The sequence below is a fragment of the Patiria miniata genome, unplaced genomic scaffold (assembly GCF_015706575.1).
Source record: "Patiria miniata isolate m_02_andy unplaced genomic scaffold, ASM1570657v1 HiC_scaffold_8, whole genome shotgun sequence".
NCBI classification, from domain to species: Eukaryota; Metazoa; Echinodermata; class Asteroidea; order Valvatida; family Asterinidae; genus Patiria; species Patiria miniata.
Window position 1 is genome coordinate 6,931,980 of NW_024037075.1, and position 26,463 is coordinate 6,958,442.

Genomic DNA, 26,463 nt, shown 5'->3' on the forward strand with positions numbered 1-26,463 from the left:
TTTGCCTTAATTGAGGTTCAAATTACATTATAAACAATCTATAGCCTCGTAAAGATGTTGTGAAATTATCGGTAAATTTCGGGCAAAAAGCGGATCCGGCCACTAGACGAAGTTTGTTTCCCAGTGAATCTCAGCACCTATAGACCAGCCAACCTGTCCCTTTTAGTAACAAGGGTTTGTTTGAAAGGATTGAAGATTTTTTTAAACAAATGTACCGTTAAATGTATGTTTTCCTGTCAAATAACCATTTTTGCAGAATTCTGCCAGAAATCTGCCAAAAAAAAATCCATTCTGTCAAATTTTCTGTCAAACTCTTTTTTTTACAAAAATTCTGTCAAAGTTAGCCGAAAATCGGCTAAAACGGTCACCCTGCCGGCCGAGGAAACCCTCGCCTGTCAGAAGTTCAAACTATTGAGGGCGCTATATAGCGCATAGCAGTGATAAAAAAAATTGAGGATATACAAAATGCAATCTCAGAATTGTTTGTAACAATTCGTCAATGACAATTTAGCAAAAGGAAGCCAAAATATGTGCAGTAATGTTATAGTCACGTGGTATTTTGTGTAGTGGTTGGACTGTATCCAGAAGGGCATGAAAATTAAAGTATGATGTTCCATGCAAGACGGCCAAAGCTTAAGCATTGTGCACTCGCACTTGTTTTCAAACAATGGGCCTTTTTGAATAACGTGCTTTCGTTTGTCGTCTTGGATTCTGCACCCCTTCAGCAAGAAATGATCTAGTTTTTAAGAAGCTCAGTGTTTGTTTTGTCAATTTATATAGTTCAAGTATTTAAATAAACTTTTACTGTGACTTTTATTTGGCAGTGTCTCAGGAACGGAGCCAGAAAATACAATACAATGGTGCTACTTTTCTGAACGTAAAAGATCCAGAAGGGGTTAAAACAAGCTGTTTGTTGGTTTGTTTATCTTTGACTGGTATGGGTGAGGCTTGAGCCTCAGTATCGTTATTGTCATAATTACAGCGAGCTGCAAGTATTCCTGTGAAAGTGGACATGTGCTGTAGTCTTCAATTATGAAGTTAGCACTCAACTGGAACAAGGTGGTTTGGCCCCAAATTCAGCTGACACCTCTAAACATTAAGGTCACTACTACTGAAAGAGACTATGAATAACAGATTCCTAACAAAGCAAGATTCAAAGACCAGAATCAGAGGGATATAATTTCCCAACTTTTTAAGTGTTTTATAATGCCTTTTGATAAAAACACATCCTTTAATGCTCTTTCACTACAGCATTTCACAGATGAAAGAAACCTCAAGCTCTCAGTAAGTATAAATTACATTTTATTTGTCTTGGTCAAACTGAAAAGCCTATCAAACAATTCTGGAATCCTTCCTGCTTTGTATTCTGAGCTCTTCATGCAGGGCAAGTTTTTTGTTGTTAAATGGTGGATCCATTGTTGCAAAGCCTGTTGCTCATGGACATAATGCACCGCTGACTTTGCTCTGCAGAAACCCAGTAACTCTGCCAAATATTAAAAGCACATCCCCTACTATAATTCTCTGTCGAGTCCAACTGGAAACCCAACCTTCAGCATTTAGTAGATTGAGTTGTCATCAGTATGATCAGTTCCTACTTGATTCCGTGGTATCTTCCAATCCTCTTTTGCAATTTCTTTCTCAAATGAATCCGAGCAAAGCTTAAGCTGCAGGCTAGTGATAGAATTTACCTAACAGTATTATTTTCACCAAGAATAAATAAACAAGTTCAAAGCTGTTCAACAGTTGATTTAAGATACAAGTCCTGAAGATCATTTCTTCACCAAAAAAAACCAAAAAAACCTAAAGCACAGTGTGCAGATTATTTCAAATGTCCACAGAGGCAAAAGCCTGGTACTTTTTAATTTCATTTTTCTATGATGCCAAATTCTCGTATCTTGTTGAAGAAGAAGCGTTCCAGCGTGTTGGCGCACTTGACGTACTCCGTGTCGGCCGCGTTGTAGGCCCGGCAGTTGCTAAAGATCCGCTGCATGTCAGCAATGAACAGCTTCTTGGAGCAGTAGTACTTGTTTTTCAATCTTTCAGTCATTGTCTTCAAATCTACGAGCAATGCAAAACACAATCAAGTAAAACCCTGGAGGAAACTGATTGGATTATTACTTGTAATCAATATGAAGCAGAACAAACCAGTTGACTTGAGCAAGATTCGAACAGGAAACCTCCAGAACAATGTAACAGTGCTCTACCAATTGAGATTTCAAATAGAATGAGGTTTTCCAATTGAGTTTGGAAACATATTGTTTATATCAGAAGCAAAAGGAATATCCAAATGGAGATCTTAATTTTTCAAAATTCTTTAGCTGCTTCCAGTCAGCAGAATATCAAGTCCTATGCAAGTGTTTTAATGTGATACATCTGAGAAATAATGTTTATTTCAGTTTAACTTCTGTATATTGTGATCCCAATTATGTGAGTAATTCTGGCAAAATGCGAACTAGGCAGAGGTCAAAGTGAAGGTTTGCGGGTATTAGAAAAAAAGAATACAATTCTCCTTACAGTACTGTTGGTTTGTACTTCAATTAGAAATTCCGTTGATATTATGGTTGTGTAAAGTTCCCATTTATCGACACGTCAAAAGGTAAAATACTGAGATTTCAAATTTCGACTGTTTTGAAGTCGTAAAAATGAAAGATGCCAGTTCCCCCCCCCCTTAAAAACACTTGTATTGCACGACTATTATACTATTTATTTAAACTCTGTGTAGTAGACATATCAAAGATTACAAATATTAACAAATCTGACAATGGCAAAATAAAAATCCCCCCATTAATTTGTGTGTATTTTTCTCCACTATGGCCCATGTCCAGATCCGTCTCATTTCACCAGAACACCTCATATATGCTGTGTGCTTTATATAACCATTGTTTTGTTAATTTCAACTCACCCATAGGGTACTTAATGTGGTCATAGTAGTCTGGTGCTTCGATAGCCTCAACAGGTTTCAGGAATGGCCATGCACTGGTGTGATTCTACAAAGAAAGACAAATACATATACGTTGATATTACTATTTTATGTAATGCCTTTACGGCAAACTTATAATTATTATTACCCTAATAGTTAGGTCGGTATATGTCTATATTTGCCTCTAACGCATTGGGAGCATACACAGAATTATTCTGCTAGATGCTCTTCTGGTGTGGTCACTATTCGTAACTATACACTTTAACCCATAAGCACCTGTACAATATTGCATTGTATTTATTCCTCAATAAATCAATCAAACCAAAACCGTAGACTAGCTCGGACTGTTTGGGGGTACAGGGAGTATAACATGCAGCTTTAAGTTTGGGGCAGCACCACTGATCTCTATATAAAGACTGGATAGCTAATAAAGAGCCGCACAATGTACGAATTTGACGCCATATTGGTGAGACCGGCTGGTGATCTACAAAGGACAAGTTGCCGTCTTTATAGACAGCATGATTTCTTTTGTAACGTCGCGGTTCACTCACTTGACTTATATTTTGGCCACCACCACTGACCAACTGACCAAGGTTTACTACAATTTTTCTAACGTCGTGATTACTTTTATAATGCCGCAAATCACTTTTTCGGCGTTTTTGAAATAATAATCACTACGGAAATGTGTCCTTTTTAGAACATCATAATATGTGTACGTGACCAAAATGCGCGTCAACTGTTGATACAACGCGCGCGTATTTACGCGTAGAACGTTCGTTCAATATGCAAAGTCTACTGTGTGAATGTTGTATGCATATCCGCTATCCAGTCTTTATATAGAGATCAGTGGGCAGCACAGGGACTAAACTGACCAAAGAAACCACCAACCCCACAACATAAATGTTAGTGATGGACACTTTAAAGCCATAACCCTAGTGCATAATGGCCATTATTTTGAGGGCAGTGTTGTTTTCTTTACGAGGGTATATGCAGGAGTAGGCATTTTGTCACTGTCACTGAATTAAAATAACAAGACGGTTGCTGTGCATAAGCAGATTTTGACCATAACGGCAGTCCGCTCGCCAAATGAGAGTAAAAACAGCAGCGGACTAGTCATTCTCTGAGTAGTCCACTTGGCGAGTCAAAAATTATTGCAAATAACATTGTTGTTTATGACATTCTGGGGCAAAAACTTAAAAATTCTATTACAGACTAGTGAATAGGGCCCACGGACTAGATACAAGTCTGGTTCACTAGTCTGTCTGGCTAGTGAAAAATTAAGGGTGAACCCTACATAAGGTTTATTGCTACTTGGCACCCACACTGTCATAATTTGCATTTGACTTTTGGATATGGTGTATGCAATATAAGGGTGCTAATCAGTTTGGATAAGCCTGGTTGTATCTACTAAAATGTACCCAAACCAATAGCATCTTTCTATTGTGTCTAGCAATATCTCGAAAAGGCTAATACAATTAGGAGTCACAGATGTTTGCAAAACGTGTACCTTGTTTTGAGATTCATTTCATAGCCCTTTCAAGCCAAAACCTATTTTTAAGATTTCTTTCCTACCTTTGTAGCAGTCAGGACCGTCTTGAACAGTTGGAACACCTGATCTTCAGTCATATTGCAAAGTTTTGTGGGCGGTGGTTTCTCCTTGGGTGGCCTCCAACCAGCCTCAACTGCGTAAGAAAAAATAGCGAGATGGTAAGCGCATGAGTGACCATACAGTTGACGTCGAAGGGCGTAACCAGAGATGGATGTGACATCAGTGGGTTAAGGGTAATGTACAACATTTTCTTTTGCTGTAATTTTTGGTAATGGATGGATCTGGGGGTTAAGAGATGTATTTTATAGCAAATATTGTTACACTGACTTGTTTGAAGTTTTGTGTTTGTAGATACTGGAAAAACCAAGAAAAACAATCATGTTTCTGTAATCTGGTTCCTTGACCCCACTTAAAATGAAACAGAGCAATTTACAGACATTAGGGAATTGTAAGGTAATGAAACCAGTCTAGCTGGCTTGTACCCGTGCATAGGTGTGCAATGGATTGCAAACAAAATGCCGACTAACTATATATGGTAAGCTGAGACAGTAATTGAAAAAAAAAAGCCTTTTTTTCCCCGACACTGGTCGGCCGATCAGTGTTGAAAATTGATACAAAAATACCACTTTTCTTCAAAATGACAGCACACCAGGTGCCACGATTTTACAGGATGCTTTAGATTGTCAATCACTGACAGACCAGTAAGGTATTTTGTAATAATTTGGTAGTTTTGTTCTTTGAAGTTTTCAAATGTTGCAAATTCCCTTTAAGCACAGGCCAGACAGCACTGCAAAACTCTCAAATGCTTGAAATTTTGAAATGTGAGGGTCTCTTTGAATCAGGGCCACAGATAATTCCGACTGGATACAGCCTGGGAGTAACAGGTAAGACAATTTTTGGGTGTAAAACAATAGGCATCACAGAATTTACCAGACATTCATCACAGAAATTTGATTAAGCAATATTTCTTATTTCGCAGCTCCACAAAACTGGTCCCTTGTTGGGGAAGCATGAGACTACATGAAGCTTACCCAGGCCTGGGATGCTCTCTAGGGGTATCTGTCGCACTCCTTCCTTGAAGCAAGTCAGCCCCGGGTACACCTTGCGCACCTCCTCTTGTTTCCGTTCGATCAGCTTCTTGACAATCTACATCAATGTCAAAATATCTTGTAAACATTTTGGACCACAGACTTTACTTCCTTTGGAGAGCAACCCGGACAGTCCTGAATCCTCCAGTTTGAATGATTTTTCACAGACTGAAGGGGGTTAGGGTTAATCATAGAACCATTTGAATACCAAAGTACTGATTCCTGATGTACTATCTGCCTGCATGCTAATATTGAAAAGTGAATAACCTCATCCAGACTCTGGTAATCCATCATCATGAAACCCAGCAGACCACACTCCCTACTGAACACATGTGTACACTGTATTGCTAGATCTACTGGTAACCAGCAAAGGGCCCGATCTCAGTAAAACGCTCCTGAATAGTAAAGACCTCCAGTCCACCATCTTCAACTTATAAAACTCTTATTCCAACTTTTCCCCAGAATAACCTCAGTGTTGTAGTTGTGTTTGTCTTGTTGTCCGTGTGTCCTGTGCAGGTCCACGAAGAAGAAGATGAGGGTCTCTGGTGCAGAAGACGACGCCGGGCAGCTTCTTCGAGTACGAGTACGAGTACTTGTATTTTGAGTACGAGTATTTCAATTTCCGAATACGGCCATACGGCAAATGGTTCATTGTGCGTAATTAGCCCAGGCCCATTCAGACCGATATACAGACCTGCTCAAGGCTACTGTTAAATGTGTTTGTCCAGACGTGCACAGAGGAAAATCAGGAAGTACTTACAAGTACTCTGCTACCCGAGCACGAGTACCGTCATTTCGAGTACAAGTACTTTTACATTCAAGTACGAGTACAAGTATGAGTACGAGTACGAGTACTCTAAAAAAAAAAGGACTCGGGTAGTTCTCGAGTACGAGTACCAAGTATGAGTACTACAACACTGGTTAATATCTAGTTTTCTTCTTTTTAATGGCCTTACCTCTTTTTGTCGCCTGATGATCTGGGAGAACTCCGTGTGCGGGATGCGCGGGTTGAGCTGGCAGCCCATCAATGTAGCGCCCTCATAGTCCTTGATGTAACCAACGTACGCAGACTTGGGCAGCTTGATCTCCTTAGAAAAACCCTGTCATCAAAATCACCAAAGGAATACTTTGTTTACCCTTGCAATATCTGAAACCACACTATTTTTGGTTTGTCACTCTCATGTAATTTAGCGTATCAAGGTGTACATGTAGCAAGGTCATGTGATAATGTGGCAATCGCTGCATTATGTTGTGTTACAGTGAAAGAAAGGGGGCTTTTTTCAGGAAATTTTCAACCACGAGGCCAGGAGCCACTCAAGGAAGTGGAAATAAAGAAGCAAGTTACAAACTAGACATAAAGAAGCAAGTTAAAGAGAAAGAAGGAATCTGTGGATATTTTGCTTGAAGGTGATAAGTTATAAGAAGGGAATAAGTAAGATCTTGGCAAGGAGTCCCACAGTGAGGGGAAAAACTGAAGAGTACTTCATGGTACCAGCCATTGGGGACACAAACAATACGTGGATGGGAGGAGTTAGCCAATCAAGTAGACTGGGTGAAAGTATATGACAGAGGGGTGAGAAGTGACAGTCCACTTTAACCCCTCTATTCAACAAGGGTCCTTTACTGCAGTCTGTTTTTAATTACTCTGAAATTTATGGCTAAAACAATTTCACATTTCACAAGTTCCTCCTTCAAACATGGGTAAATAACATGCGCAAGCCCTTTTAAAATCAGTTGAATCACTGACCCAGAATTTCATATCCAACCACCAGCCCCAGTAACAAGAACCATCTTTTTATGTCATTAATTCCCCGGGAGTAGACGGTCTTGAGCTGGACAGGGCAGGCATAATCAATCATCCTGTATCTAGAACTGGCAACAAACCTTGAATGACTGGTGTTACCAATCCTTTGAGATATACTACACCCCAAACAGCCTCAAGATCATTGTTGTGTGGGAAGTGAAGCAATATAACGACATACTGCAAAGTGTAGTACCATTCGGGACTATGCAAAAACAATGTGGCATACGGTAAGGCCAAAAAAAAAAATAAGTCGGTCTCTGGTCAGCGTGCGCGTCGATTTTAATCATGCGCGTCGATCTTTTTTTTTCCCAAAATGTTCCGCGGTAGCTCCAACAGCGCCCTCTATTTCCGCACCTCCTCAATTTTTTTTTACCAAAGAGCACCAAGGAATGGGAAATTGCACCAAGGCAAATGATCGAAAGCACCAAGGCAAATTATGGAGGACACCAATGTAAATGAGGACACCAAAAAAGCAAATTAGTACCCATCTTGTCTGTACAATCCAAGCTTAAAGAAAAAAAAAGCCAAAAAAAAAAAAAAAAAGCCGTGTGGCCGCGTCAATTCCGGAACTTTGGTCTGACCAGAGACCGAATATTTTTTTTTTTGTGGCCTAACAGAGGGATTTTTAGAAACAATTCAGCTTTTAAATACTTGTTTCTTAAAGTATCCGATGGCGTACTCATCAGCAAATGTCAGGAAGTGCAGCAAGCCGTGCTTGATGTGGTAGTCCTTCAGGTGGTTCATGAGGTGGGTCCCGTAACCTTTGACCTGCTCGTTGGAGGTCACGGCACAGAAGACGATCTCTGTGAAGCCCTGGGTGGGGAACATGCGGAAGCAGATGCCACCTATGACCCGGCCATCCTTGACCAGGGCTAAGGTCTTGTGCTTGGTGTCAAATACCAATCTGTCGATAACAATGTCAGCAAAGAAATGATCATGAAAAAACGGACTAGACACACACATCTGTAATCAATATTCAATCATCTTCTTCTTCATTCATTCATTTTCATGATGACTTGATGAGTTGGGCCCAACTGTCCCTGTCGAGCATAGTGTTGGAAAGAGATGGACCACTCAGACCAGTTTCTAGCTCGATGGATGTTTTCAGGGTCATGTTGGGACGACCTTTTCGTCGAGGGGCTTCAGGGTTCCAGAGGAGAACTTGACTAGCTGGCTCATTATAGTATCATCAACAACATGTAAAAAGCTCGATAAATCCCTCAATGTTGCAACAACAATAGGGGTAATCCAAACTCCTCTACACCACGCTCTGGTGATCAACAGAACAATAGAAGGGACAATCGCAATGCTTCTTAAAGCACCGGTCCGTTCCCACCGCCCATTTTGAGCTGAGGAATCGACCCAGATAAATCCTGAAACTGTTCTCTATCTAATAAGTTTGAGTCCAGTTGTCTTGTTTCAATTTTTTCCCAATTGATAAATCTCACCCTTGAATTGGATGACGAAAATTAAATCTAGCTTCAAATGTGCAAATTTTGTGTTCCACATCGGTGTTTTGGAAAAACAAAACCCAATTTTATTGAGCTGCCTGGCAGAAAATGTTGTATTTATTATATTTCTGGGCTCAGTTGATCCACAAAATTTGCCCAAATTGATGGCACTGCTGATTACATGGCACCACTAAGCACATAGTTACTCTGCTAACAGAGTTTTTTTCCCTTTTCATGGCGAGTGTTTATGTATGTAGGGGACACAGCGAAGAGCACAGAAACTACAATGATAAAGTTTTCTTAAATTCGTGCAGAACATTCTGTTTCTTTCAGACCGTTGCTGGCAAAAAAAAAAAGAGTTCTAAGCATGTTTTAACCTGAAACAGGCTGTTTTCAAGTTAGCGTGCATAAACATGGAAACCAGAATTTGAGAACATATGGGAAACCTGGTAATCCCACATATAAACATCATAAATAAATTTAAGTTAGAACAGGCGGAGTTGAAAGTGTAACGTTCCAAGCCTTCAATATTTTGAGATCTTCCCAATGGGCCTTATGCATGAGTTGGCCATTTCTGTAGAGTTCCTATTTATAGAGACTATTTATGCAGCCTTATTTTACTATTGTATTTTTTTAATCTGGCTTAAAACATTAGGGAATGTTTAATAACAAAGTTTAAATTATTCACTGAAGCAGATTTGAATTAATTAGTAATTTACTTGCTTTCATTTCTCTTTGCAGGATCCAAAAATGAAGATTTTACCTCACTTTCAATACAATATGGACGCCTCGTGCATAAGGCCCAGTATTTGATTTGATATTCTACACATACCTGGTGATATACTCCTTGGGCATTCTGGGCAGCTGGTGGGAGAAGACGTTTTGCAGACCGATCAGCCAAATGAGCGTCTGGCGGGACGGCTTACGTGTGATGGAGTTACCGATGACGTGGAACTCTATGACCCCACGACGTTCTTCATTACGTGCCGCCTCGTCACGGGCTGCATGCGCTGAGAACAGGCTACTCTGTGTAGGTTAACGAATTAAAAATGTTTTACTACACTCTGAAGCTGCCCTCAGGTCGACCTTGCGACGACACAGATCAGTCGACGACTGACTTTTCAGGATCAAGCTGCCTTTGAGATATGACCATCGGGAACGTTTCAGGCGCTGATTTTTTTTTGCGACCTGATTGTAACTGCGACAATATTAAGATGATCGCAATCAGTCGGCGCAAAACAAAAATATTAACAGTCGCAAGAGTAGAAACATTTCAACTTTTGCGACATATTCCCGACAGGTGAAATCAATCGCAGTCGACCTGTGTTTGAATATACAACGTCGTGCGCGCATAAAGATCATCCTTTTTTTGTGTGTAGCCAATCAGCATTGACAGATCATCTATGAACTCCAATGGAATGGACAGATCCAAAAGGACACTCCTACTGTGCACGTGGGCAACAACACAAGCACCTCAGTCCAAATTGCATGTTCCACCCGCCCTTGTCCTATGCGCATACACGCATGTTGGACATTTGTGCCCGCATTTTCGGACATATGTGAGGCATTTTGGCAAAATGAAACGGAACTGGGCACAGGTCATGATGGAAAAAATGCAAAAAAAGTGGGTGGGGATTTTTTTTTTTTTTATAGATTTATTCAAATTTGTAAAATTTGATGTGTCTACTACACATATGTTAAAGGGAAAATACAACATTTGCAAACATCAAAAAATAAAACTACCAAATCATTTTGAAATACCTTGCTGGACTGTTAGTGAATGACAGTGTAAAGCATCCTGTAAAATCATGGCACCTGGTATACTGTCATTTTCAAGAAAAGTGCTATTTTTGTATCAATTTCCAACGCTGATCGGCCGATCAGCGTTGGAAAAAACTGGCTTTTTTTCAAATACTGGCCCCAGTTGACCATCGCACTTGTTTGCAATCGATTACACACCTATGAACGGGTACAAGCCAGCTAGACTGGTTCCCTGACCTTACAATTCCCCAATATATGTAAACTGCTCTGTTTCTTCTTAAATGGAGTCAGGGAACCAGACTACAGGAAAATGATTGTTTTTCTTGGTTTTTATAGCATTTTCGAAACCAAAACCTCAAAAAAGTCAGTGTAACTATATTTGCTATATATTTCCAACCCCCAATTCCATCCATTTCTGACAATTACAGCAAAAGCAAATGATGTATATTCCCTTTAAAGATATAGTATAAAATATGTGGAATAAAAGTGTTTTTAAGGAAAAACGTCTTTCTTTTTCACGTATACAAAACTTGAAACTTTAATGGCCTTTTTCTCAGGTAATTTACTTTTTTGACATGTCGATAAATGCAAACTTTAAAAACAGCCATAACTTGTTAACGGAATGTCCAATTGAAGTGCAACAAACATTATTGTAAGGAGTATGTTATTCTCTTTCCTAATGCCCACAAACCCTCATTTCGACCTCTGCCCACTTCTGTCTCATTTTGCCAGTGAAGCCTCGCATATATCATGGCTGTGATTGGCCAGAATACCATAGGGCGGACCTTTGAGGATCAGTCTATTGCTATGTTCTAATAGACCGACCCATCACAGCTGTGATTAACGTCCGACATGCATGCACAAAATGTCCCATGTGTGGATTCCCATAATGAAGCAAGCATTTGGAACATACAGGCATCGGAGAGGCGCACGTATTGTTGCCAACCTCGTAGTGGGTGGGGCCCGAACGGATTGGACTATTGTTTTACAATATCTCATACATATTCATAGCTGGCCTTGCAACCTCATTGGTCATATCACCCGTAACAGGTGAAACAAGTTAAAAGAATTTTCTGGAAAAAAATCAGTCACCAGGAAAAAAAAAGAAGATTTTTGTTCCTCTTTGGAAAATAAATTGAGAATTTGTATCATACCTCTGGGCCCACCATGGCTGCAGGATCAGTGATTGTTGATAGCACTTCACTCACAACCTTCATTGGAATATCCTCTGCAAACGAAAGATCATCCAAACCATTAAAACTAAAAACCATTAAAAACTAGTTTCGTAGTGATCGTAGTGGTTAACGATTTTGAATCGCGATCAGAGGGTCCGGGGTTTGAATCCTGCCACTTGCCATGTGCCGTGTCCTTGGGCAAGCCACTTCACCTCCACTTGCCTCTCTCCACCCAGGAGTACAAATGGGTACCGGCATTAGCTGGGGAGTAACTTGCAATGGACTGGCATTCCATCCAGAGGGAATAGAAATATTCTCGGTCGTTTCATGCCAAGAAAACTGGAGATAAATGCCGGCCTGGTGAGCCATGGCTTATAACAGACGTATTTTATAGTGACTTCAACATATTTATAATTATAGAATAAAAATATTAGGTGTTTTTTGTCTTAACCCAGAAATCTATGATTCCAAATGACCACTCATGCTAGAAAACACAAAGGAGACTAAATAGGTTTTTTTGCAGTCGGGCAAAGCTTTCCTTATCAGCTGAGTAGCACTGAGACTTCAAACCTGTGTCCAATCAACTTTATCTTACCTTCTAGAAGTCTCTGTCTTTTCGCATCTTCAATTGTCTCCGAGTCATCTGACTTTCTCTTCTCCGATACTAATTGAAAAAGGGTTTTAAATATACCGAAATGTTACTGGAGAATAGAGGGTTACTTTCGCAAAAAAAGTAGTAATGACCTGGAACAGCCTGGCCAGTTTTTTTTGTATGGCTAGTTACCAATAGGTCTCTCTCAAAGACGGCAATCTCTGTAGGAGAACTGCAATTGCATATTTTACGCAATCAAGCACGCATTGTGCAGTGTTGAAAATGTTCCAAACACGCGCGCTTGTTGCTCGAAGCGTGTTCGAAAGGTGCATTATGCAAGTTGACGCTTAAAATGCCGATGCACGTGGCTGGTCTGTAGGAAATGACATCATTTGAGAGAGACCTACAGCTGAGAGTATTGTAGTCGTCTTGACAAGCACTGAAAAGCTGCCACAGTGTAGAAGATGTTATCAACAAGATCAATCCAATGTATTGGGATCTTTGGCAGCGCTACCCAGAACATTCCGAGCATATCTCATGAGCACTGTATTCAAGCTAACGCACACAGGTGAGGTATGCTGTGAATTTCGCCGGTACTGCTGCCGATGTTCACAAGACTGGATTTGATTCATCTTGTTAATAGTGATCCCTACCACAGCGGTGGCTTGACTTTATTTGCCAACTAAGGACTGAATGAATTCGGGTGATTCACAACGCAGTGCGCCACCAAGAGTTTACCATGGAGAGTCCAAGTTTACGGTCGACAAAACATGGCCCATTTGAATGAGTGTTAGTAGACAACTTGAGCTACTTTGTTATAGATTGGGGCATAGCGAGCTGCGCCTTACCAAAAGCATCATGTTGATAAAAAGAAAAGAGAAGCAAACATATACTCAAATCATACGCTTACGCAACTACTGACCGGAAAAACTACAATGTCCTGCGCTGCGAATTTGACGACCATCTCCCACAATGCACTGGGAAAAATGAACTCTCCGTGGCAAACTCTTGGTGGCGCACTGCATTATGAATCGCCCGAATTAGGGAAACAAACTCTGAATCCCAAGACTAACTGGTGTACTGTAAATCACTCATATCAACCAAAGGTTAACCAGGAATTCTCGGTAAATGTTGCTCACAGTGGCAGAGTAATAACTGCCTGCTTGGTACCTTTATCGGTAGTTGCTTCATCGGCGTCGCCAGCCTTCCCCGATTTCTTGATACCGGCTAGGCCAGGACTGAGGTTAAATGTGGTACCATTGTCGGTCAACGAGGGCGCCGTAGCTGTGGTGGATGAGACGGTGATACGGCCTGGTGTGAGCACGCTGGTGGACGGTGGGGCCAAGACTGCTGTCGGACTTGCTGTGTAAACCGAGACAAATTTGAAAAAAAAAGAGTGTTTTCATAACTTTTTGGTTGCATGGAGTGCGCATCAAAGAACAAAGCAGCTCAATTTTGAACGTTTTGTGGAGCGAGAGTGTTACTGTTAATCTGAACACTGACTCAATATAAAGAGTCAGAGAACGGGCACCACATCATTGTCCTTGTGACCTCTGACACGCTGTCATCATAATTTAAACATTCCAATGAGCACAAAAAAGTCACTAGAATTTGCCCAGACCGAGGAAGTAGAGTCGTCATCATCATCCAATACATTTTCAGAGGCTTTAAGGGTGTTGGTTGTCCTCATATAACATGTATGAGGCAGTGTTTCCCCTCGAGCAGTGTGTTAATAATGGCTTCTTGAATTTATACCAGTTGAAACACAGTAGTGTTGTGGAGTACTTTTTTCCGAGTACCGAGTACTGCCGAGTACTTAGGTTACCGAGTACGAGTACAAGTACTTCCGAGTAAAAGTACAGGTCTCCAAGTACGAGTACTTGTGCTTCCGAGTACGAGTACTTGTACTTCCGAGTACTTCTATTTCAGAATACGGCCCTACGGCAAAAGGTTCATTTTGCGTTATTAGCCCAGGCCCAATCAGACCGATATACAGACCCACTCATGGCTAGCTTTTAAATGTGTTTGTCTGGACAAGCACAGAGGAAAATAAGGAAACTTTGATTTCTCCGCAAGTTAATCTACTATTTCAAACTGAAAGTATCGATAAAATAAGGCCATGGTAAGTCAAGCTGTACCATTTTTTTTTTTGAGTACTGCTATTCGAGTACTTTGACATTCGAGTACGAGTACGAACACGAGTACTCTAAAAAAAAAAAAAGGACTCGCTGCTCAGCATGGAATGAGTGTGTGTTCCAGATTGTATGGGTGGTTACTTTGGATCATTTCATGCATTCAGTTTTTAGATGATCCCTGTGAGGTCACCCCTCCACTGAAAAAAAAATTCAAGAAATAGCTGATGATTTTTAGAGGATTGCGGCTGTATCCAATATTTACATGGTGGTAATTGGTGGATTTTGCAGGATTGAGGATGGATCCTAGCAAAAGGGCCTGTGCGGTTTGCGTTAAAAGATGATGACTGTCAATTGGAATGGAAGACCTACAGCTGTCAGGTGTTGGCGAAGTTGCAGGAAGAGGCATACTGCCAGGCATAGGGGAGAAGTCAGGGTCCCAGATCGGTGAGCTTGGCCCATAGACTTCCTCTTCCAACATAGATAAGAACCTGAACGAAAAGGAGGCAAGGGAATAGGGTTTGTTACTCAACGAAATAGACAAAAATATTGCGGGTAACACCATGTGGAAAGAAATCTCTCCTTGGAAGAGCACACTGTCTGAATGTTGAGTTCTACACTCAACCAACCGGTTCTTTTCAGAACCACACTTCTTCCAAGAAGAGATTTCTTTACATGGTGTTACCCACAATGTTATTTTGTTTTGGTCTATTTTTGTTTTTGTTTTGGTCTATTTTATGTCATCCGCCATGCAAAGCTTCAAGTCTTCTATAAGTTGAAGGCTTGCGATAAATGGCTCAACTGCCTGCCAAACTTTGCCAAAGCAAATCAAATGTGAATTTTGTTATAAACGAAAACATAAAAGGCTTTTCAAATATTCTGGGCCAAAAATAATTCAAAATTTGTAAAATAATTATTCCATAACTAAATGTGGGCCGATTTTTTTTCATCTGATTCTCATTCCATCTTTTGTTTTGATAGAGAAAAAGCAATTTGAAACAAAATATATCTGTATGGATGAAATTTGAAAAAAGCATGAACAGTACATCTTCAGTGGTCCTTTCAACCTATAAGTCACTGTACGGCCCCAAACTGCCCTGCCTTTTACTCCCTCAAGTGTCTGAAACTCCCCAAGCACTCAATGGTTTTAAGGATCCCTCAATGAATAATCACAATGTAATACAATGTAGTGTAGGTGCTAATGGATTAACACATTTTTGGACCCATTCAGGGACTTGACGCCAACCTTGGGAAGTGAGTGAGCACCAGGGTGCGTTTCTCCGGAGGCATCTTTTCCTTCTCGGCGCGGAACTTGTCCAGGAGCTGCCGCCTCATGACAGTGAAGACGGACCGGAGGAGGGACCGGCCGAAGATGTGGGTGGTCTCGTAGCGGGGGAGGCTGTCGCAGAACGCAGGCACGTGGCAGTAACACAGCCATCTAAAGGAAGGATGCAAGCAAACGGCAACGTAGATTGTTTGTTCTGGAAGTTGTTCAGGAATTGTTTCTGATCCAGGACGAGTTACAGACAAGTTGCAGACATTGTATCTGGTAGAAGTTGCAGGATTCTAAACAACTTCCACGCAATCTTCCTGTAAATTTACGTATTGATGAGTCAAGCAGTTGCTAATGAAAATTCCCCGGAACATGTCCAGGACAAACGCAGAGCTTCTTCTGGACAAAGTGAATGATTCTACCCGCAACTTGTCTGGAACTCGTCCTGGATATGAATTGAGACGGGCCCTAAGCAGCTCTATGTAATAGAGCCTTGGTTATTAGCTTTTAAGCAGAACTACAGCTTTATAGTACAAAGCAAAAATCAGCTGAGAACTGGATCCCATTTCTGCTTATTGTTAGCAAAAACTCCCCGCAATAGTGTGGCAGAAAATTACATACTTACGTTTTTAGCATATTTCACGGGTCAGCGAGGAATTTTAGCTTCCGCGCATGCAAGGAGTCTGTGCTCACAGGGTTAGCACAGACTTATTTGCTAGCGCTGAAAGCACAGAATGGTGATTGTAAGCGCAGAATTCTGTGGTAAGCAGAAACTGGGCCTTGGTCCAAAGGAATACACAAAGTGTAACTAGATTTTGTTAAAGTTGCATTCCCCATGCTCTTCAACAAATTCAATTTGTTATTTCTATTTAATAACAAACATGTATGCTTTATTCCAACCAAAAACCTCCTTTTCCCCTTTTTTGAAAGTTTGCAAACCTCTGAAGAAAAAAAACGGTTTTGTTTTTGGGCACAAACAGATATGTTTTGCGAGCAGACTGGTTCCCGGTCTGTACATCATCGATGCTGATTGTGAAGCAGGAACCAGCCTACCCTTAGAGAATGGGAATTATCGTTTGGCAGCCAATAATTCAACAATTGTAAAGTAATAATTCAATAAATAAACATGGGCCTATTTTTTTCAGTTGTTGTCGCATTTAAAACTTTTGTATTGCTGGAAAAATAGCAATTAAGGAATCTATTTTTCAGAATGAAACTAAAAAATAGCACAGGGAATTATCTTTAAGCAAACAGTGTCCTTTGCTCGGCAGATGTCTCAGCTTAGTAGCTCTATGACACTGGCCCCAGCTCTTCCATCGCAAGCAATGGCTAACCCTGAACAGAATCCGCACCCTCCATGCAAGAACAGCCCATCGTCTGCATAAGTGGGGGATGACAGAGAGCCCTGCTTGTGACTGTGGACATCCAGACCAGACCATCCAGCACATCGTGGATGACTGCCCACTGCGGCTTTTCCCTGGCGGCATCAAAGCCATCCACACCGTAACCGATGATGCCCTGGCCTGGATGTCTACCCTTGGCCTACAACTGTAGGCTGTGCACGCCATATGAAAGAAAAAGACTGGTCCCAACTGGTTCGCACCTTGTATAGTTGACTTTGTAAGCGGCCACGTCGTCCGTCTGGGCCCTCTGCTTTCTGACGGTGGGTGTCTCCAGCTTCCAGTGGTTCAGGCAATGCAGGAACATCTTGGCCAGGTCGTACATTGTCTGCCAGTCCTTCTGGGGGAGGTGGCCAAACTTGTAGACGACGAAATTGGTGACACCCTTGTGGAAAAAAATATATTGAATTGTTGATTTTGCATGACCATGAAAAAAACAACATGCAACTCTTTGCTAACTTACGTTCACTTTTTGAGTGCACATCTCGGTACAAAACACTGACTGGTTTAATGCCAAATTGGGAAAGAGTTCCATACCTGGACATCACTTGACACCCTGTGCACAAACCCAATGAGACTGGTCGGAAAAATGCCAAGTGTTTTCTCAGTAAATGCTTCAATATTTTCCCTGCTAAATTTGACTTGTTAGGACATAGTTATTGCTTTCTGATGACTGAAAGGTCACTGCAGGAAAATATTAGTGATGTCCATGAATGGAATTCCTCCTGCCAAGTGCCAATGGCTTTGGGCATGCTAAAACAAACGGAAGTTGATGTCAAAATGGAAATTAAAATGACAATTTATCCAAACTTTAACCATGTTGTTATATCTAAAAGGCTTATCTATAAATCCCTACCTTGTTGATACTTGGTTTCTCAAATGGTGGGCTACCCAGCGGGCCTTCCACGGACGGTTTGCTCATTTGAAGGATGCATTTCCTCAAGAGCTGGTTGAATAACGTCACAACAAAAACAAAAACAGTCAATTGTCAGGTGGTTTCTTACTTCACATAATGACCTTCTCCATTCTGTATGGGGCTGAACATCTCGGATCCATTGCAAAATCCGGTCTTGATCGAAAGTGGTTGAACGAATGCAAGATCGAATCCCACCAGAGATAAAAGTTATTTTGTACTATGGGGAAGCATAAAATGAACATGATTTTCTGATGACACAGCAAGTATTCATGCCGCAAATGTGCAAAATCTGAAACACTTCAACTTTTGCAGATGTATCCTTTTGACATCAGATTCACCTGAAGAATGAACAGGCTTTCAGCTCAAAAGACTTCCTTCAATGGCTTATTATTGGGGAACCCTCATTAACCAAGTCTTCATGGTATTTTGGCAAGACACCCAATAACGTTCTACATTCGTCAAGATTACCCATTGCAACTGGATTCATTAGGTTAAAAGTTTCAAGGCCAAACTGCCTAGTGTCTGCGGTCGCTAACTGAAGCGGGATATAAACACAGCATTGTTCAAGGGGACTAGCTCCCATTGTCTCAGTATTGGCAGTTTATGCACTGGTGTTGATGGCTCAGTGCTGCAAGGTCCCACAGATTTTTACACCTGTTGCAAACGTATAGCTCCATGCAGAAGTACCTCCTCAACAATAAGAAGGGAGGGAAATAAATGTTGCAACCTGACGCCACTTCAGCGGTTGTGTACAAAGTCTATGGAGAGTCAAGAAAATTTTGTATTTCCTAACAAAATTGAAAATGTTCATCAGTCCCAGATTCATGTCTTATCATTTTGCAATGACTGACCTTCATTGAGATGATATATGAAGAAAAATGTGGCGTCAGGCTGCAACATTCTTTCCCAAGGGAGAGTTGGGAGAGACCACTTGGATTGACATTGGAACGCATTGATGACGACGCCTGATGCTCATGCCAAGACACTACGACTTTGTGCACATTCAGAATAAAATAAGTCGTGCGTACTTTGAGATATTCGAGCGTGAAAAGTCTATGGGGCTCTCGAAGGTGGCCATTAAGCGCTGTCTCTTGTTCGCGCACAGAGCCCATAACGTCCCGCAGGGTTAGGATTGAGGAGACTGACTGTGGCTCCCTGAAAACAGACTTGCCATTTCATACGCATATGACCAGGGGCCAATTTTTCACAGAGCAATTCAGAACAGAAATTTGCTAGTCTTGAAAATGAGTTACTTAAACAGAAACGGCTTACCAGCCAAAATCCCACTCAACTTTTATGGGTTCTGACTGGTTCTCCGCCAATTCATGCTTAACACGTTAATTTGCTATTTAAAGCTAAAGTCCATCATTTGCAGCCATCCGAAAAGTAACTGGCGTAATTATTGTTGAAAAACAAACTTGGTTGAAAGATAGTAAGGGGACTAAACTCCCTGTGAAATTATTCTTTCTGGGAAGCTGTCATTTTGAAGTAATCAACGAAAGAAGGCATTTCCAACGGTGATTCTTAAGAAGCACTGTAGGAAAATTTAAATTAGTAGTTTGTTTTGTTATTCAGCGCAGCGCAGCGCGCACAAGTATTGGAACGACGCACACGCACGCGCGGTTGTTATAATTCGTCGGATCAGTGCGCGACGTCGCGTATAGCTGCAATTCAAAACAATTCAAAACATGATTCAGTAACTTTTGATTTGAAATTGAGATCTTAGAATGCTGTTTTTCTCGGAATATACAGCTGAAGCTGAGCTGAAACTTCATCAAGTAAGTTGTTCAGTATCCTTCATTAGATTTTGAACACGTTTGTTGCTTCAAACGAACAAAATGCACTAATTACAAATGATGGACTATAGCTTTAAGCAACATTTTCCACTTGGCAGCAGCATGAAACTGGGCCCAGGCAAGGTGCATCACTCACTTTGAAGAGGTAGAAGTAGACCTGCTTGGTGTCTGCATCCTCCTCTTTGTGAACACAGAGGAAGAGGTTCTCAACGTCAACGACAATTCCAAGGAGACGGTTGATTTCTTCATCTGGAACGTTCTCCAGATGGGAAACATGGGCAGCTGCTCAGCCAACAGTGATAAAAACAACATAATAGAGGAGAATATCAAAAAAGCTGTTGACGTATGTGACCCTAGTGTGAAAATGTGGTACTCTCAAATGGATATTAAAACACCTTTCCTAAGTGTGATTACAATTAACATCACAGTATTCACACCTGCTTGGGTTTTTCATAGAATGCTTTAAATTAATTTAAATTTTTTAATTTTTTTTAATAAGCCATTTGCGAGTGACCTATACCCGTTGGGATTTAAATTTGAAAAACATCTGGTACACTGACTTGCTCAGAATGCTTGGCACATTTTAACTTTGAATTCTCCAGACCAAAGACACTGTTGCTAATCACATGATTTGGGGCAAGCTCTTGCATAGTTACGTAGGAGACGCTCAGCATCAATACATTGTTCACAATGGGTGAGAATGGCACAAAGACACCAGACCATGCCAGAGCTGGGGGTTGCTAGCATAAGGCTTGCCCCGAATCACGTGATATAGTAACAGCCTCTTTGGTCTGGAGAATGCAAATTTAAAACGTGCAAAGCATTGGATTAAGTCAGCGTTCCAGATTTTATTCAAATTTAACTCGCAAATGGCTTATTGAAAACTCTCTTTGACAATAAAATACAGGATATCAGATTTTGCAACAAAACAAAAATGACTGCAATTTTTTTCAAGATTATAATCGGCTGGGACAATTTCATGGTGCTGTTTAACAAAATAGGTTTTATTTACAAAAAGGTTACGTGCCACAATTGCAACTGTCTTGGGTCATTCCATGCCAACTCAACAAATGGTGCACACCATCACCTCTTGGATTTTTTTCTTTTTTGGTGTACTGAAAGATACTTAGGAGAAATGCAAATTCTGAAAATTTGGGGTCTCTACGACTTTTCGTTCTTGCGCAACAGCATTTTGAAATTTGAGGTGGGCGGGGCCAAAAGCGCGTCGCGTCACAAAATTCAATGTTTAAAGGGCCATATATTTAAAACTATACCCCCCAGACATTTCAAACTTGGTAATCTGGGCTAGTTTTTGCTGTAGATTTCAAATATTTAAACAGAAAGAAAGTAGCTTGTTTCATTTTTAAGTTAGAGGGGCCCCAAAATGGCCCAAAACTCATCTGGACCAATGTTCGGGGGGGTGTAAGTCAAAAATTGAAAATATTTTTTTCACCAAATTTTTTGCCTGTAATAGCCCCCAATTGAAACTACTTTCATGTAAAATCTTACACTTATATTAACTTCATTGAATGAGATATAGCCCTTGCAAAAAGCAAATTGTTTATTTTTACGATAACTTGACCCCCCCAAAAACCAACGTCAGACATTCCGCACCAAATTTTGCTTCACATATGTTTGAGGTTGGTCCTTAGTGAAGTCCTCTGAAAAGTTTCATGTTGGTGTCTAAATGTCTTCAGTGGATAGCTGGGCTTTATAAAGAGTCTATATCTTATGATGCTGCAGGTTCCGTAACATACATGTACATGTATTTTACGGAACAGCACAACAAAATCCCCCGACTGTTGAAATACTTTGGTCAAGACTACCCATTTCTTGTGCAATAAACAGTTGCTTGTAGACCTACGTGTGCATTATATGCAAATTAGGTTAAATGACTTGAGAGTCTTATTCTTTCCATGTGCTCATCACACAGCATGCATGTCATGTATGTAGTAATTAACCAGTTCTCACTTGCAAAGCATAGTATAGCACTAACCTGAACCAAAGAGAAGTGATTCAGTTTGAGTAGAGGGTCTATGGTTTTAACCTGATTGATCTTAGTTTTCATTATGGATAAGGGGAAACCTAGTTCATGCAGGAAACTCATCATGCACCAATTGTAGCAGCTGACCTCAACCCAGGAAAATATGTTTGTGTGGTCTATGATGATGTTTGGTACATTGCTATTGTAAAAGATGTATCACAACTTCATGAGGATGTGTATGTCCGCTTCATGTACAGGACGGAATAAACAAATACTCTCTATTGGCCACAAAGAGAGGATAAATGTTAACATTCCATTTGTTGATGTGTTGTGTTGCGTACCAACACCATAACTTCTACATAGCAGTGGAAGGCAATACAAACTTAGTGAGCCAACCATCATGCAACTCATTCAACTTCATCAAAACTACATCACAAGGAATGCATAATATCAACTGTGAAACTGTATTAACAATTATATCAACTGTCTACATGTACAAATGTAAGCTAAGTTTCATACCCAACTTATTCTTTATGTACCGACTGCTGTTATTCTATGTACGCATGTACTTGTATGTTACGGAACCAGCATCGTAAGATATATAGACTCATTATAAAGCCCAGCTATCCACTGAAGACATTTAGACACCAACATGAAACTTTTCAGAGGACTTCACTAAGGACCAACCTCAAACATATGTGAAGCAAAATTTGGTGCGGAATGTCTGACGTTGGTTTTTGGGGGGGTCAAGTTATCGTAAAAATAAACAATTTGCTTTTTGCAAGGGCTATATCTCATTCAATGAAGTTAATATAAGTGTAAGATTTTACATGAAAGTAGTTTCAATTGGGGGCTATTACAGGCAAAAAATTTGGGGAAAAAAATATTTTCAGTTTTTGACTTACACCCCCCCGAACATTGGTCCAGATGAGTTTTGGGCCATTTTGGGGCCCCTCTAACTTAAAAATGAAACAAGCTACTTTCTTTCTGTTTAAATATTTGAAATCTACAGCAAAAACTAGCCCAGATTACCAAGTTTGAAATGTCTGGGGGGTATAGTTTTAAATATATGGCCCTTTAAACATTGAATTTTGTGACGCGACGCGCTTTTGGCCCCGCCCACCTCAAATTTCAAAATGCTGTTGCGCAAGAACGAAAAGTCGTAGAGACCCCAAATTTTCAGAATTTGCATTTCTCCTAAGTATCTTTCAGTACACCAAAAAAGAAAAAAATCCAAGAGGTGATGGTGTGCACCATTTGTTGAGTTGGCATGGAATGACCCTCTTGTTCTCAGGCACTGAGAGTTTATGCTGTTTGAGGTTCTCTGGTTAACACTGTCAGGCTGCATCTCAATTACTTGGCTAAGGCCAGTATGCACCTACTGGTAGCGGCTGAATCCACTTCTCATATATGTATGTGTGTTAATGCCAGCCATAGCCAGATAATTTGGAAGTGGCTTAACTTACCCAGCTGATGGCTGCAGCTCCTGCAAGGGTCCGACAAACTGGCGAGGGGCGTGGCAATGTCCAGACGGCTGGGCTGTGTGGGCGTCGGGGGTGGATTGGGGTTCTTCCATCCATTACACTTACAAGAGTCATCAGCCTGCGGGTAGGTAAAGAGTGGGACAATGATAGTGAGCAGCAAATAATGCAGTGGCTATATGGAAGCCGACAATTGCACATGTGTCACTCACCTCAGACTTAACTTCCCTGCAGAAAGAATCCTCTGATGAAATGTACTTCAATAAAAAGAAGAACGACTAAACAGTAAAACCTGAAAAAGGGGAAGAAACTTGATAGCTTTGGTTGATATTTTAAAAAAATCTCCTGGCATCATAATCCTCTCTTCGCTCCCAGTTGATCAGCCTGAAAGACAAGACTCCAGAACTCAAGAAATGTAGCCTCGTATACCAGATGTCGTGTGATGGCTGTGAAGACACTTGGGTTCTTATATTTTTCGTGAAATTTCATTTTGAAATTTGGCAGTGGATATTTTGCCGGAGACGGCAAATCTTTAGTAAACGTTAGCTTGCCGGATATGCACTGAACATGCGCAGTTACTATTTTTTTGTACTTAGACATTTTCCGGTGACAAAATTTTAGTCTGGCTCCATGCCAACATTATCGTTGTAACTTCGTATTCACAAGATGGGAATCAGACCATTTTACAATTTCAGACTTTATTTCCCTTTAAAAAAATCCTCCAGAGCCACAAATCTGAAAAAGAAAATGTAATACCCTGCAAAAAAATGTTTGAGAACATGTTAAAATAATAAAAGAATAATATTCATATTTTTTGGGATGGGGGAAAAAAAAAATCAGAAATGTCGAGCTAACCGTACCGTACCCTCCGCGGCGCGCTCCGAGCAAACCGAAAATCATCGCTCGATCATATGCGTGCACGTTTCAAGTGTTTCTGTGTGAAATGTCTCCATTTTGATGGACGTTTTTGTACTTTATTAGTGTTTTGTGCTGCAGGCAATTTTGCGGGCTTCTTGATCTATGAGGGTACGTGGAGCCTCATAGTTCTAGGAGTAGGCTAGCTGGAGTTACCCAGCCCTGAGTTTTATCATTGGGTTGTCATCTAGGGCTGGAGCGAGTTTTTCTCGTAACTTGTAGTATAGGCAAACAATTTTGGAAAATGGTCAATTTTGTCCCCGTTACACACTAATTGCAACTGCAACTCACCCCAAACTTGCCTGGAATAACCATTACACAGGTCCTTGAAGTAAAAAACGATCCACGATGAAGATTCAGCCTACAATTGCAGTGAAAACAGGAGGAATAACCACTAACCTGACAACCTTTCAGGCATGGCCAGGACCGCAATTGGTTTGTGCAAAAAAAAAAATTGTGTACAATGAATGGCGGTCGATTAACAGGCACAGAGAGCAATCGCTGTCAACTACTCAGTTTTGCCGGCTGCGCTGGCTGTTGGCGCATGACGTCACGCGGAAGGGTAACACCCGATGACTGTTTCATGCACTAATATAAGGTTTACCACTCGCATCACAGCTTTGGTACTGGAACCGCAACCAATATTGTAACAGGGACAAAATTGAACATTTTCCAAAATTTTTTGCCTATACTACAAGTTACGAGAAAAACTCGCTCCAGCCCTAGATGACAACCCAATGATAAAACTCAGGGCTGGGTAACTCCAGCTAGGAGTAGGCCGGTTCCACAGAAGAAATGTCGGAAATAGGCATCTTACCCATGTAGAAATAACACGGACAAAAACAAAACAAAGCAAACCTTGCAACTTGAGTACACGCCCAACTTCTCCAGCTTCTTCGTCTTCGGGTAGTTTCTGACCTGCGTTTTTCTCTGAGCGATCCTCTGAAGATTCATCGGCCGGCTGATTTCGCCCGGGTTGATCTGCGTGGCTGAGGCGCGGCGCTGGCTGACGAATTCCGCGTTTGCAGAAGCGGAATCCCCAGCAGCAGCCGCCATTTTGTGCTAAAAATGAACAAAGAATGAACCCGAACTAAAACTCATCATTTAAAAGGGGTGGTGTAGCAGCGGCAAAGAAGGCCCAGAATGCTACGGAAGCGTATTTAGGACATAACCGAAAAAAAAAATTCTGGCGCACTATTTCGCCTGGGCAGAGTACTATTTCGCCCGGGCGAACTACTATTTTGCTCGGGCGAATTACTATTTTGCCCGGGTGGGTTACTATTCTACCCGGGCGGATTGCATTTTGAGCTGTTTTTGAGCTCAAAAATAACTCAAATTAACCCAATTTTGGAATTAATATGAATTTGCTGGTACACTTAATTAGGAACAGGTTGGGGTGCTTAATATTTAAAAAAAAAACCAACAACTTTTATTGGGTAATCGGGCTGTTAATCTCACCTTTTCAAGTTGGGATGATTTGGAAAATATAATCATATATTCCGCTACTTTTCTTCAAAACGGTTCATATCATGAACTTGAAACTTGGACTGAACATCCTGACACAGAGTACTACATATTAACTTGACGTCATTGTGACGTCAACAGTTTTTTACGTGATTTTCGGTCGTTTATAAATCATGAACTGTACAAACGGAAAATAAAATTTTGTTAAAGTTGGTATATACGTGCTTTTCCAAAGTTTGATTTTCTTTTCCGAAAGAAATATAAAGTAATATAATGTGCTTAACAAATAAATTGGCTTTTTTTTTTTTTTTTTTAGTTTTTCAAGCTTTAGGCCTATATACGGAAGCGTATTTAGGACATGACCGAAAATATTTTGTAGGCCCACTACCTCGCCTGGGCGGATTACTATTTTGCCCGGGCGGATTACTATTTCGCCTGGGCGGATTACTATTTCGCCCGGGCGGATTACAATTTCGCGCAGACGAATTAGTAATCCGCCCGGGCGAAATAGTAATCCGCCCGGGCGAAATAGAGGGCCGGATAATTTGCGTTTGGTCATGTCCTAAATACACTTCCGTACCTATACCATTTTCAAAAGTGGTTTTGAAATGGCGCGCTCCAGTTCAGAAATTGTGCGCACTATCTATTTTACGAGGTGCCATTTCCCCAGAAGTACCAACTTTAATGCTCTCTAGATCTTATGTAGAACTTCATCGACCAGTTAATTGATAGACAAATTGGAAATTCTGTAAAACTTATCTG

At 40.8% G+C, this 26,463-nt stretch overlaps 1 protein-coding gene across 1 annotated transcript; it reads right to left on the reverse strand.

The window, feature by feature from the left end:
• Positions 1-1,175: 1,175 nt before the first annotated feature.
• On the reverse strand, positions 1,176-25,398 carry LOC119719840 (histone acetyltransferase KAT2A-like). Its single transcript, XM_038189336.1, has 17 exons — positions 25,096-25,398; positions 23,308-23,443; positions 19,994-20,139; positions 18,002-18,091; positions 17,349-17,530; positions 15,719-15,910; positions 14,845-14,963; positions 13,511-13,702; positions 12,344-12,412; positions 11,728-11,801; positions 9,645-9,838; positions 8,013-8,265; positions 6,514-6,657; positions 5,501-5,615; positions 4,493-4,602; positions 2,903-2,987; positions 1,176-2,058 (listed from the first exon to the last, which is right to left on the reverse strand). Exons 1-17 carry the CDS (start codon positions 25,291-25,293, stop codon positions 1,865-1,867), a joined length of 2,493 nt encoding a protein of 830 aa, XP_038045264.1. The 5' UTR covers positions 25,294-25,398; the 3' UTR covers positions 1,176-1,864.
• Between the last annotated feature and the right edge of the window lie 1,065 nt (positions 25,399-26,463).

Coding starts and splice junctions, on each gene's coding strand:
- LOC119719840 (XM_038189336.1), bottom strand. CDS start 25,293: ATGGCGGCTGCTGCTGGGGATTCCGCTTCTGCAAACGCGGAATTCGTC. Junction 20,140..23,307: donor GAGCTGCAGCCATCAGCTGG/GTAAGTTAAGCC, acceptor TTGGCTGAGCAG/CTGCCCATGTTTCCCATCTG. Junction 6,658..8,012: donor TCGGATACTTTAAGAAACAA/GTATTTAAAAGC, acceptor TTTTGATGACAG/GGTTTTTCTAAGGAGATCAA.